The sequence below is a fragment of the Topomyia yanbarensis genome, chromosome 3 (assembly GCF_030247195.1).
Source record: "Topomyia yanbarensis strain Yona2022 chromosome 3, ASM3024719v1, whole genome shotgun sequence".
Taxonomy (NCBI): Eukaryota; Metazoa; Arthropoda; class Insecta; order Diptera; family Culicidae; genus Topomyia; species Topomyia yanbarensis.
The window spans coordinates 299,327,685-299,342,621 of record NC_080672.1 but is presented as its reverse complement, the minus strand read 5'-3'; the positions used below and the strand labels follow the sequence as shown (position 1 = coordinate 299,342,621).

Below are 14,937 nucleotides of genomic sequence, written 5' to 3'. Positions count from 1 at the left end.
TTCGTAGCATTTCTCAGAAAAACTGTTTTCTTCGAATGACTTTTGCGGTGTTGATTTAAAAGTGAAGTAGTCTTCAGACAACTTTAAGATTGTTTTAAGGCGAACAACTTTTTTTCATGCCACCACATATCTAACTATTTTTGCTGAAGAGTTATGAGCACTAATTCGCCAAAAATAACAATACGTTATTTTTTTAAAAGTTCATAAAGTTGATTACAAAAAATCTATTTTTGATATTATAAGTACTTATATCTTTTGAATAATAGATGCTAGCGTTTTGATGTGGGTGGCTCTAATTTTTTTAAAATCATGAAATAAACTTTTTAATGTTTCAAGATAGAGCTTCGCAGAAAATAGAATTTTAAAAAACTATCGAAGACACTGGAACTCTATGTCGTGTACTTTTCATTTTACAAGAAATTTACTAAAAAAGGGTGTTTCTTAAAAAATGGTTTTCTTTGTATAACTTTTGCTGTTTTAATTTTTCATTAAGATCACGTTAGAAATACTTTCAGATATTTTGAAGGAGAGCATTTTGTCTCAATGTACCGAACCTCTAGCATCTCTCGTTAGAAAGTCATCTAAAAATAAACTGGTTTATGAGTAAATAATGCAAGACGTAAAAATATCGTGTTTGCCATTTTTTGCGATCTATACTACAACGCATGCTATATCATATGACAAGAACGGTATTTAGTGTAAGTGTCTTAATCGAAGATAATGCTACTTGAAAAAGTTTTATTTTTTTTATAATAAAGTTCTCATAACTTTCAAACGAATTTTTGCCTTTCTCAATAGAAAGGTATTGCAATTGCTCTGAAAACTGACTTTTTAACGGAGGCCCGGAGGGCCGAGTGACATATACCATTCGATTCAGTTCGTCGAGTTCGGCAAATGACTGTGTGTGTATGTATGTGTGTATGTATGTATGTGTGTGTGTATGTGCGTATGTGTGTGTGTATGTGACCAAAAATGTCACTCATTTTTCTCAGAGATGGCTGAACCGATTTTGACAAACTTAGTCTCAAATGTAAGGTGCAACGTTCCCATAGGCTGCTATTGAATTTCTAATGGATCCGACTTCCGGTTCCGGAATTACAGGGTGATGAGTACGAACACGCAGAAAATGTCGATTTTAATAAATTCTGCAATGAATGTTTAAAGGTGAAAATTTTTCCAAAATATGACCACAACTGCTTCGATTTGTAGTATTAGGTCACTAACATCCATTCAAAGTCTATTTGGCCACATTGGCCACCAACATCGGTTCCGGAAGCCCCGGCGGAAGTATCTAAATTCAGAATAACAGTCACATCGGTTTCTCGGAGATGGCTAGACCGATTCGGCTAAACTTGGCCTCAAATGAAAGGTATTGCGTCCCCGTAAATGGCTATTTAATTTCATCCCGATCCGACTTCCGGTTCCGGAGTTACAGGTTGTGGCGTGCGATCACATAGCAAATTGTGATTCAAACCGATACTCCGATGAAAGCAAAAAAGGTAAAAATTTCGCTAAAATGTCTCTCAAACAACTTAAATTTGCTGTTCTAGGTCACCGACGGCCAACCAAACTTTCGTTGACTACATTGACCACCATAGACGGTTCCGGAAGTGCCCGGGAAAAGCGGCCATCTTTCAAAATTTACGAACTCACATCAGTTTCCCGAAAATGGTTGGGACGATTTTCACAAACTTAGTCCCAAATGATAGCTATAATATCCCCATAGATGTCAATAAAATTTCGTACGGATCGCTTATATGGGTTCGGAAATATAGACTAAATCGTCCGGTCACATATGAAATTCCCATATAAGCCGGAACTCAATTTTTTTTTCAAGCGGGGACCTCATGAAATTTCAGAAATCGAATTCGTATTTTTGATGCCAAACATCTTTAAAATGCATGAAACGTCGAGATTTTATGTTATCTCGAAAAATTTTTTTTTTATAATAATCGACTTTTTGGGACTTTGCCGATTTCGCACCTTTTTTCAGTTCAATATTACCGTGGCTGTTTTTTCTTTTACAAAATTTTAGAACTCGAATAATGATTTATTTTCCTGTATATAGTTGTCATGTGATGTATAATAATAAAATGTAATATATGCATTTAAAAGTTTTTAATGAATATAAACAACGCACACATTCTCGTGATTCATGATTGAGAAAGGCACAATTGCACCGCTAGGTGGATTAAAATAGGTTTTTTTGATAGTTGGTGTTTTAAAGAAAATTACGAACCTTAAAATAATTTTGCACCGTTGTCCAAAGGGTACTTTAGTGTGAAATGAAAACTTTTTATAGAAATAATACCGTTTTAAGGAACACCCTAAAGCTTACATTTGGATTTGTCGGGCAATGGAAAGTATTAAAGCTAGAGCTTGTGTGTCTTCAGCAAATTTGTCTAAAATGTGTTGTTCTACAAGTTCATCGAAGATAGTGAAGCCCTATCTTGAACCGTTCAAATGTTCCATGTTAAATATTGCTAAAATTAGAACCACCCTAGCTACTGTTTCAACCAAAATAAGGGGCTTGTAAAGTACAACAACTTTGCCAAACATATTGTAAGGCTAAATCGTTTAATTTTAGCAAAAAGATGAAATTCCTGCTAAATTTACATTCTAGACCCCTGTGCATTCCAAAGCACTAAGTAACTCAATAGTGACATTATTTCTAGGACCCCAAAGTAGGCCAATAAAAGTGTGCTTCTTCTAAAATTGTACCGAAGTGGAGTCCATTGTACTATGAAGTGCTGTTCCGTTTTTGTCGTGACTAACGACTTATCTTTCAATATACGGACCCTTTTCAAAATTTCAGGATGAAAGTCGTGTAAGGTTTAGAACACTCATATCTTTTCATATCATACTAGATAGAATTAATTTTCGAAATTTGTCGAAAATAAGTTCAACAATGTTGTTTAAAATTTTGAGTTATGTATGACATGCATTAATAACGAAAAAATCTTTCGAAAACTGCTTGGAAATGGGGAAAAGTTTCAGCTCATATCGGTCAGAGTCGTCAATATGATGCACCAACCGGACACTGAAATGATGAGAAATTTTAAATATAGGTCCGCTACAGTTTTGTTTCATTTTGTGTTGAGCTTTTTAGAGCGTACAGGGTCCTCAAAGGGCTGTACAATACCGGGAAGAAAATATTTGTGAACTGTACACGGCTGGTGGATGAATCAGTTTGTGTCGTTACCTACTACTAGCAGAGGAAACTATTTTCATCCTGATGGTTAGAGAGTAGCATGCACGACGAAAAACTCGATTTTAAGCACCCGACCAAAATCAGTTCGTGATTGTCTGCCGCCAACTTCATACACCGAGCCGAAAAAAACGGATTTTGCAACACCCAACTAAACCCATTTCGTGATTGGTAACCGCTAATTTCATGCACCGATCCACACATCTTGAACAATATAATTGTGATTTTAGTAGGTTTCTATTAGTCAACCCAGTTTAGATTAACCGGACACTACATTTGAACATCGAGAGAGAAGGTGATTATTAGAATTCAGTCGTGTGCCATGTCCGAAACAGAGGCAACGCTGACACTGCATTACTTCACGATGGCCGCCACGATAATAATATAAAAATAGAGAGCGGATTGCCTATAATGCATTAAGCGTTACTGTTGCTTTCTTGAGGTGAACTAGAAAAAGACAGTCCGGACAGTTTTTAGCGTTATCGTCTCTTCTCGTCATCCGATAGGCGGCAGTCGGAAACTGCTTGTATCAGAGGTTCCGATTCAGAATAGTTTAAATTCAGATCCAACGTCCACCCAGCCGAAATTGCCGACAAGCGTGTCGAGTGGCACTTTTTTTCCACTTTGTGGAGGAAGTTTGATTTCTGCTGCACTCGATCTAGCAGCCTGATCTGGGGTATGGTTTCTGCGATGCTGGAAACTGTTCCGACGACCCATTAGCGATGGGTACGCTGATATCGTTTATTAATCCAAACGATGAACACTCACTCCTCAAGTGAATGAAGCTTGTTTGATGTTTCTTTTTGGGCTGACACCCAGCTGTGAAAATTCGCTGCCCGACCGTCAGCGCCCGGTATTATTTTCTTCTTAAGTCGGTTACGGTCCTTTTTGTTACCCACTACGTGTATATAACAAGAGATAAATTGCGAGAGCGAAATACTAGCACGTATTTACTGCACGAACAAACGACGAAGAATCATGAGCTTGTCTGACATATTCTGTTCCTTAAATAGTCGTTGATGACGTCATTCATAGAAGCGTAGTGTGCTTGATGCATAATTCTGTCGTCCCAGACTAGGTAAGCGCAGACATCTGTGTGGATGTTGCATTGTTTTTCTCTGCATGAGAAAGGTAGCAAACGACTTCCTGATATTTGTGACTAAAAAATTTCAAATATATAACCACTATTTAATACAAATCATCAACTACAACCTTTACCCTCTATCTGCTTTCAGCTCACCATCGGAACGTTCCCGGAAAGGTTGTTGCGGTCACTGGTTTGCCGGGCCACCACTGCGGGCGCTCATCGCGGTGGTGGCCCTGGGCGGTGTGGCGTGCGCTCTGGGCGGTGCAGCACTCGGCGCGACCGGACTTGCCGGCTCACCTACCTCACATCTGACGGCTGCCTTATTGATGATTGGTGAGTATCCAAACAAACAAAAAATATTTTTTCTTCCTTAACGGAGACGCATGGTTACTCATTCCCATGTCCAAGTACTACGCGCATCCACTCGAGTTCAAATCGCCGCTAAAAGGTGAATACAACATTTCGGAACGAACTGTCAGCAGAAAATGCCGACGTGTGTTTTTGTAGTGTAGCTGCCTCACGAACACGGAAATGCAATTTTAGATGTAAAGATAAAGGGTTGTTCGCATCCTGTACTATCGTTGCTAGTGCCTTGGCATGGACCGGAAATGTTAACTCTTGCCGCTGCTTCTCACTGGCAGTTTGTTGGTAAAGCGCACAATCTAGGTTTCCAACTATTGTAGACCGAGCGGGAAAAGTCGGAAAAAGTACAGTTCTATTCTGATCCATCGGATAGTGACCAAGCTATGCATTACAAGTACAACGATTGCAGCAGGAAGCAATATCCCAAATCTCGAGCCGGAAAGTGTATGCTACAGGAAATGAGAAAAGCAGCAAACATTCCATTTCTGCCTAGCGTTGAATAAAAAATGGGTTGTTGTTGCTGGTGTACTACTGCTAGGCAACCACTCACGCGATTGTTGTTCAGGATAGGGAATGGAAATAAACAGCCGAAGCACGGCAAATCTGGGAAAAACACTGCCCCGACCTGCGAGGTCTGCTGTAAAGCTGTAAAAAAGCTAGAATTTAATTATTTTTTTACAAACCTGGCTCGGTGCAACGTTGCTCCAGTTGGGAAATGGATTTCGCGAATTCAATTTATTTTGGCACAAATGATGACGCCAACTACGCGACCTCCGGTGAATGTGTGAGGACGGAAAGAAATAGTCTTGCCCGAAAATAAAAAATGCACGGCGCCCGGTTTCGGTGTGGTTCCGTGCAACCCAAAATAGTAATCGGATTTGTGAAGTATTTTTAAGCTAGTATTGCTAGCGAAACTTTTTTTTTCTTCGGACCGAACAAGCGAAAAGTTACACGATTCATCTTTCGGTATTACAAAACTTTGCGTTGTTTGTTTCGCAGTCAGAAATCAGTTTCCTTTGCTGGAACTGGGCAGGTTTCGGTACGGGAAGAAAAAGAGAGTTTTATTCCACGAAACAGTTGCCTGTTAGGTGGTGAATAAATGATCCTACTTGTGGCTACCCGGGAGATGGAGACACAAATCTCTGTGCTTAAGAAGAATAATGTTTCACGGGATGCTTGGTTTCTAGGAAGTCGTTTACTTTGTCTCGTTTCTAGGTACGGCAAAGCGTTGTCACACTCGAAATTAAGTGAACGTTGAGCCGGAATCTTTTCCGTAAGCTTGAGAGATTATTTTCAGGCGAATTAATTTGAGTTCGGTAGAAAGAAGTAGATTTCAATTAGGGCATATTTCAAAGTTATTAAACCTTAACAATCAGATTTTCAAGACACAGAATTATTTATGACGATCTTTTAATGATATCATACTAGCAGGTACTCTCCCAGTATATGCATCGTGCATAGCACACAGCTAAGCAATCTTGATGTTCACTTTGCATCGAGAAACAAGCTTCATAGCTTCGATGCTTTTATACTGGTCTCTGTTCAAACTACCCACCGCCTCCCAGTTGACTAGTGCATATCGAATTTCCCGTTCCAACCAAAAACCGCAATTTATTGCTGTCCGGATGATAAACCTTCGGCCCTGAAACTGTTTGTTTTTCGGTGCCGAATCGATTAGAAATTTATGCAGCAACAAATGACATCGATTGAAATACTCCGCATTGGCGCTGGGTGCAGCAGCAACACGCAATCTGTTGCCCTGCCTAGATCTGTCCCATTTTAGGGGGAAAACCAATTATAGAAATCCCCAAATCTGTTTGTTATTCATTGCCGGCGCTTTCCCTGATTCCTGAGCTGCTGCTCGCTCGATACTAGCGAAAACCGAAACTGAAGCAAATTTCTAGTGCAAACGGTGAAATCTACATTCGAAAGTTATATTTGTGTGCAGAGGTGCTAGTTGCCGGGTCGTTTGCTGTGCTGTCGCTGCTTGGTGCACTGCTTGGTGTTTGGCGTGGCACAGTTGCTAGACACTATAGCTAGAATGGTCGAACTAGTTTCGAATCACTTTAGCTGGTAATTAAATAAACAAGTGAATCATAGCTAAATCAGCAAACTGCTGGGTCGGGACCTGCTAAGTGCTCTTTGAATGTTGTTATGAATGATTTGGCTTGATACGCTTTAGGAACCGTGATGTTTCGAGTTGGGGTCCGCGATGAATAGCATGAAGACAAACATTTTGAAAAATGTCTTAATTGGAACATGATTATACTAGTCTTAATTACAATGAATTAAACACAGTCTTCTTCTCAATATCTTCCGCGAATCATTAGCAAACATTTTGGCAGTACTTAAATTACTCTGACATAACATTTGATTTATTATATGTGCACTCAAAGAAACAGCTGTTTTATCAATATTACACTAACTATGATGTTCTTCACACCTATTTTGTTTACAAACAACTCTGTTTGGAAGCTTGGCTTAGGCAACCTTTGTTGAAAAAATATTATTTCGTTTAATTTGAGTACTAACAGTTATTATTTATTTATTTATTTATTTATAATTAATTAATATCAACAGACACAGTGTAGTCCTAATGATAATTTCTTAATCTATTTAAAAAGTCAAATTGTAATCTGCTACGTGGATTGTGAAGATCGAACTCGGATAACACTCTGTTGAAGGTCCGCTGCAAACCAATGATGGCACCGTTTACTCCATAGTTAGTCCGGCGAAGAGGTAATCGGAGGAATAAATTACACCGGATTCTGTTTTTGCACGCACTTTTTTTGCACGGATTTTTTTTGCACGACTTTTTTTGCACGGTTTTGCAAAATAACACGATTTTTATGTATAAAATACCTATTTCGATATACCAGTTTAATGATTTGATCATCCCGTGAAAAAAAAACCGTGCAAAAAAAATCCGTGCTATTTCGAGAAACCGTGTAAAAAAAATCCGTGTTATTTCAAGAAACCGTGCAAAAAAAATCCGTGTTATTTCAAGAAACCGTGTAAAAAAAATCCGTGTTATTTCGAGAAACCGTGCAAAAAAAATCCGTGGTATTTTGAGAAACCGTGCAAAAAAAATCCGTGTTATTTCGAGAAACCGTGCAAAAAAAATATTTTTTTTTAATAGGCATTTAGTAACGGCAGCTGAAAATTAATGGCATTGGATATTTGCAATACAAATGGGGATGATCTGCCAATGTGTAAAAATCACGTATTTTTCAATTTTAGGAAAAGAGTTGTTAATCAAAATTCAAGTTATGGTAGTTGAAAATCAATAATGTTGGGCTATGGTTTGTATAGGATTGTATGCTTTTTAGACATCATCAAATAATATTCCGGTTCATATATCACATCGCATTGGCAATGGAGCAATTGGTATTTGGCCAAGTTCCCCGGGTAGTGCCACTACACAAAGTATATTAATTTTGCTTGTTCAGTTTGATAAGCTAGAAACTGATAGCGGAGATTTTAATATGCAGGGATACGCAATACGTATTGTTTGGTCTGAGTAGATAACGACTGATGTTTCTTTTTATCAACCAATTAGTGATCTCTGATTAAATAGAGCTTTCAAAGAGTTAGGAACAGGCACAAGTCTATTTTTTTACTGAGATGGGACAAGTTGGTGCTGGACCTGTGGCCTTCGTCTGGTATGATCCATTCTCGTTGGTACGGATGTGTTCATGACTGGTTTGTAGATGAGTGGTCCTACTTACAAGCGAATTGATCACTTCGCTTGGGTGGAGATATATGTGACTTCAGCTAGCTGTCGAGCTTGGATATGTTAGCTGGTTCCAAGAAGATGTGCAGGACTGGCACCTACGAGAATGTTGATTGTTTCACTCGAGCTTTGGTTCTTGGAAATAACAAATCGCTTCCTCGGTGTGATATGCTCGAGTTGAATGCTCAGTGGTTGAAATGTGTTTGGAGGATTGGTGGTCTCCGAGAGCAGATGCGAATAACTCTGAAGTATCCAATAAAGGGAGATTGTATCTGTGGAACTGAAAAATATTGTCACTACTTTAGCGTATTTTCCTAATGTATTGTACATCATAACAACTACCAATATCGACTATTTAGAACAGAGATTTTCAAATTCTGTTATAAGATCGAGAAGAAATATAGCACAGTTGTAGTGAATAAAGTATTTGCGAATAAGGGCCAATACTGCTGGCATCTTTTATCATATTTATTAATAGTCGATTGATCCGCTTCAGACCTAGGAGACGAAAGAAAAGAATAGAGACAAAGGCGGTTCTAATTCTAAATTGGTTTAGTATAGATATAGACGACTCAAACGCACTGGCAGGAGAATATTTTTTAGAAGTAGACAAATTAGAGGACATCACACTTTTTGAGACACACATGCACAAAACTTTATCGTCCTCCTGAAGATCGGTGTTTAATTGGCAGATAGTCGCAATTTCGTACGATTTTGCAAAGTTTGCCTCGCGGGACGGACCGATATCCACCAAGGCATAGGTTGCAGTCGTTAAAAAAACTAGATTCGCTAAGTGAAAAATAGCGAATTTTTCAACTTCAACTATATAGAATTTTTAATCAAACATTGCAAAATGGCAAATGTCAACATTGCAAAATGGCAAATGCTGCCTCTTTCCAGGAAAGAGTATTTAATTAAGTAAAAGCCAATCAATAGGCCGTTGAAAATTGACAATTTCTGACATTTCAATTGCGCAAGAGTCTTTGCATCAAAATGATTTTTTTACTTTTCATGAAAATTCTTTTAATGAGAAGATAACCATTTACATGAAAAAATCGCAAAAAATACAATTTTGATATTGTTGTCCCAGAATCGAACAATGTTTCTTACCAAACTGTATATGACCGCATACTGTTCGAAAGGTCTAGTTTTCTTCGTTCAAAAAATGTTACAAAACCGAAAATCGGCTGAAAATGACAACGCAGCTAATTTTGTTGTGGCAAAGGTCCCAAAAAATGTTTGTTTGCTTCAAATTTTCGTGTGTACATTACTTTGTATCGCATTTGTTATACTAGTTCATTTTAAAAGTTTAAAATCACTGTAGCACAGTGTAATCTACAAAAAGTTAACAAACTCTAAATAGTTGAAACATTTTACCATTTTAACTATTGCTTTTCAAAGGACAATAACTTCTTTTAACGAATAAAAAAACTTACATTTTTCTAAAAAAAACCTCGAAAAATTAAAAAACTTCTACTGGGCACACTGACAGCCCCCTTGTGCATTTAAAATGTCCAACAGTATTCATTGTTAAATACCATTAGAAAATAGCTGTTAAATAAAAAAAAATCAGATTTTTTTACACGGTTTCTCAAAATAGCACGGATTTTTTTTACACGGTTTCTCAAAATAACACGGATTTTTTTTGCACGGTTTCTCAAAATAGCACGGATTTTTTTTGCACGGTTTCTCGCAATAACACGGATTTTTTTTGCACGGTTTCTCGAAATAGCACGGATTTTTTTTGCACGGTTTCTCGAAATAGCACGGATTTTTTTTACACGGTTTCTCGAAATAACACGGATTTTTTTTACACGGTTTTTTTTTGCACGGAACGCATCCCCCGTGCAAAAAAAGAATTTGGTGTATTGCGGAGGACGCGAGGGCGAACGTTCATGTTTATCGCACTGAGAAGCTCGGGGCAGTCAATTCGATCTTGCAAAATATCCGAAATCGTCATAGCACGGAATAGATCCCGCCGTACTTGCAATGAATCGAGTCCAATAAGCAAACTCCGGCTTTCGTAACTTGGCAGCTGTTGAGGGTTGCTCCAAGGCAATCGACGAAGGGCAAACCGAACAAATCTGCGCTGTACTGTCTCAATTCGATGGACACCGTTGAGATAATGAGGGTTCCACACAACTGAACAATATTCCAGAGTTGATCGAACGAGTGAGCAGTAGAGAGATTTCAAGCAGTAAATATCTGAAAAGTGCTTAGATATGAATTATTATTATGAACTCATTATGAACCCCAAACAGCGTGATGCCTTTGCGACAATATAGCTGATATGCTGTTTAAACGCCAGTTGTTCATCGAGAAAAACTCCGAGATCTTTGACGCAATTCGCTCTGTCAATTGTGGATTCAGCTAGACAGTAATCGAATCGAATTGGCGTTTTTTTCCTCGAGAACGTAATGATCGTACATTTCTTGGGGTTTAGGGTCATTCGGTTGACCTCGCACTATTCCGCAAAGGTAACCAGTTGGTGTTGAAGGAAAGTTGCATCATCAGTATTCCGGATTCTATGGAATAACTTGAGGTCGTCGGCGAAAGACAACCGTGGTCCTTCTAAACAAAAGTTGACGTCGTTGAAATACAGAAGAAATATCAATGAACCGAGATGGCTGCCTTGCGGAATACTCTTCGGATACACAATCACCTATCTTGGCTACTAGACGACGATCACTGAGATACGATTGCATCCAATGGAGAATATTAGTACCAAAGCCAAGTCTATCCAACTTTGCCACTGCAATAGCGTGATTAATCTTGTCAAAGGCAGCTGAAAGGTCCATGTAGATAGCGTCAGTTTGAAGTCCGTCCGACATGGCATCTGTAACATATGTTGTGAACGACAGAAGATTCGTAGATGTTGAACGTTTCGGCATAAATCCATGCTGAGTCTCGGAGATATACTGTTTGCAGTGGCTGGAGATGGATTCCAACACAGCCATTTCAAACAGCTTAGGAACAGCGCTTAGCGTTGTTATACCACGGTAGTTGTCAACTACCTTTTTATCACCTTTTTTGTGAACTGGAAACATGAAGAAGGATTTCCAGAGTTCGGGAAATACTCCGGTTGTTAGCGACAAATGAAACAGATGACAAAGAGGTTCAATTAGACCGGCAGAGCATTTTTTTAGAATAATAGTTGGTATACCATCTGGGCCTGCCGAGGTTGAAGCCTTCATTTTGCTAATCGCCAGTTGTACCATATTATTGTCGATATTGATAGAGTTCAAAGACTGGTATGATTGAGATACATTGAGAGCCGCGCGTGAAGCCTGGGTCGGTGTCAGTTTCTCGTTGGAGAAAACACTCGCGAACTTTTCAGAGAATAGTTGGCAGAAACTAGAGCTCATACGTCCTCCATAGCTCATCGTTGAAGGCAACCCGGATTCCTTTCTTTGCTCGTTTACATGCTTCCAGAATGTTTTAGGTTCGGACTTCAACTTACGTTGCACGTATCGCAAGTAATCAGCATGGCAACGCTTCGATGTCTTTTTATAGACTTGGTTAACATGAACGTAGTGTTGTCGCAGCACGTAGCCCCCAAACTTGGAGTACTTCTTCAGAGCGGCTCTTTTAGTCGCTTTTAACCGTCTCAGCTCGGCAGTGTGCCACGCTGGGTGCTTAGATTGAAGGCCACTTCTTTTGGGTACATAGCGATCGATAGCATAGCTCATAACATTGGAGAAGGTCTGCACTGCAACGTTGACATCATCATTGTCGAGAATTGCAGTCCAGTGGATATTCGACAGGAAGTCAATAATGCTATTATAGTTGACTTTTCTAAAATTATAGCTGACGGTGTCAGAAGCATTGCAGTCATGCTTCACTCGAATCGCTTCAAGCAATATATGCAGGGGAGGGTGGTGTCTAACAGTCTTTACCAGGGGGAACGGTGCTGCTGTAACATTTGGCGCGTAGTCAGATTTGCTCGAAAAACAGAGATCAAGGATTCTGTTGTTCTCATTCACCACATTATTTGTTTGGCGCAGCAGATTTAGACTGTAGCAGTCAAGCAAACTGGTGATACCAGCATGAAAAGATGACAGTTCGGGATCAGCGAACATAAATCCGTCAGAAGCAGAGCGCCATTTTAATCCGGAGAAATTGAAATCACCAACAATCAGGATCTCATCAACCGGGCTTGCTTGAGCGGAAATCCGTTCCAGTGACTCAATATGTGAATCAATCAATGTCGAATCGCGAGTGCGGTCCGGTGGAAGATAAAACTACATATAATCCGCTCAACTCAACTAATTTCTCCTTTGTTTAGCCAAAAATTTTCTTCACTAAAAAGAATTTTAGCGTAGTGCATAACGCATTGCCTTGTGTGATCCTTTTCTTCCGGGACATTTCTCCTTTTTTCCGGGACATCACGCAGGACTAGGAGTTTGCACGAAAACACAAATAGAGTTTCCGTTGTTTGGAGCTAGCGTCAATCCGGCGCTGGCTTAGTCCTGTCACTAAGTTATTGTCGGATTAGGGTGAGACGAAATCAAAACGCAAATTCCATTGCAACATTCAAATTTAGAACCTAAATACTGATATAACATCGTTGTTTCTAAGATTTCATGAACACTAGTTAAACATATAGATGTAAACTTTTAGTTACGACTACGCTTTTCATATTTGTAGAATATTGTAAGTACCTCCAAAATAATTGTATTGTTTTTTTTAGTTTCGTCAGAAAGCTGAAATTTTTTTAATTTGTCATATAAAAAATAAGAAATTTTGAATAGCACTAATTTTGAACTATTTGGTTTTTAAAAGTCGCTTAATATCCTTAACTAAAAGACATTACGACATCGCGGAAGGTGGTTAGTTATTGTTATCCGCGTTCTTTGTCACATATTTCTATATGCATATGTTTTTGCATTCAATCGCATGCCCAAATGTAATCCTTTTTTAACATGGAGCTTTTTACGCACAGTTTAAGGTGAGTGTAACGCTCTCGAAAAAATAAAGCAATAGCACACTCTCACATACAAAAATACTTCGCTCGCATTTGGTTTCGTATCAATTTGCTGCTTACGACACTCACAAAGATTTCCTTTCTTCTACACCTAACATTCCCAGCCCTTCACCGTCAATCTTATCATTGCAGCGCTACATTTTGTTAACTCATGACTTGTAACATCTAGAAAAAAAATCCGGTCATCAGATTCCTGGATTAGAGCCGACAATCATCTATTCGTTAAAAACTTCTTTTTACTATCCATGCTATGACAACACACACTCGTTGAGTCGCAAAAAGGCATATATTAGCTTCACATAGATAACACAGTGCTACAAAATTAAAAAATCTGTTTTAATCCACCTAGCGGTGCAATTGTGCCTTTCTCATTTCTCTAAACTATGGCACGGAGGCTTTTTATGTTCAACATAATTATGGAAATGTCCATTATATTCTTAGTACGCTTTGCACTTATACACAATGGCATGCCAGCCACGAACTTGATGAGCTACGTGTCGACGGTGAAACACTTGAAACAAAAAAAAATACCATACTCCATTAGCCCAATCAGCACTAGATCAATGTTATCTGCTTGCTAACTCATTTTGTCATGCGGGGGTGGGTATGTGAGCAGGGCGAAAGTCCCATGAACGAACGACTCCCCAGCTTAAATTGGTATGCTTTGTGATATAGTGGTGGTTTAAAGATGATGGGGTTGAAAGGGAGGGGTATGCGGGCTGGATGGGGTGGTGGTCTGAGGGGTGATTTAAGGAGATTTTTAAAGGAGGGGAGTGAACAGTAGAGGGGGGATGTAACCCCTCTCCGTAAACCATCAACTACGCCCCTGTTAAAATCCAGAAACCTTATGCGAGTCGAAAAAAAAAATTTGGCCGGGATTAGGTTGACGTTTTTCAGAGTGATTGCATAACCTTTCTATATGAGAAGGCAAAAATGAATGTACTTTTCTAGTGATTCGTTAAAGGTTGTAGGTCTGGTCAAATAGAATACAAAACCACGTTTGATCAATTAAATATACCCTCAAAATGTTAATTTATAGCATACAAATTATTTTTCAGGATTTCATCACTAAAAATGTTTCTACGCGGATATTTTGCATATTTTGCCATTTTTTTGAATATTCTGGAAAGAAAAAGAAATTACCATTCCAACTGTATGATACTTTATGTTCATTTGTTAAAATTACTACGCGATTTTAGGGCAAAAATATGAGAGTAGCAAATATTTTGCGATTTATACATGAAAAATATGAAAATTGCACAAAATTTTTTTAAGAAGTATCTTTGTTTTAATGAAAATTTGAAAAGAAAATTTAATTTCGCATATAACGACGTATTCATCATCAAAACGGTTGAAAAATGACAGAGTAATTATTTTTGTGGTGAGAATGCTTCCGACAAAACCTATTCCCTCCTATTTGACCGTCCCATGCAGATCAGTTCAATATCAGCCCTGAACCTTGCGCTCAGGCTGCTATATAAATTCCACCGGTTACGCCAAAGCCGCTATACAATCATCGTATATTAAACGTATTTACCAACCGGTTGGTAAACCAACGACTT

General features: G+C 38.7%; 1 protein-coding gene across 1 annotated transcript in view; it reads left to right on the top strand.

Moving 5' to 3' along the window:
- The window catches only part of LOC131688871 (uncharacterized), a 430,877-nt gene that overhangs the window by 367,913 nt on the left and 48,027 nt on the right, over positions 1 to 14,937 (top strand). The window contains exon 4 of the mRNA XM_058973461.1: positions 4,444 to 4,628. Within this exon, the coding sequence (XP_058829444.1) occupies positions 4,444 to 4,628 (185 nt within the window). The remainder of the gene's footprint in view (positions 1 to 4,443; positions 4,629 to 14,937) is intronic.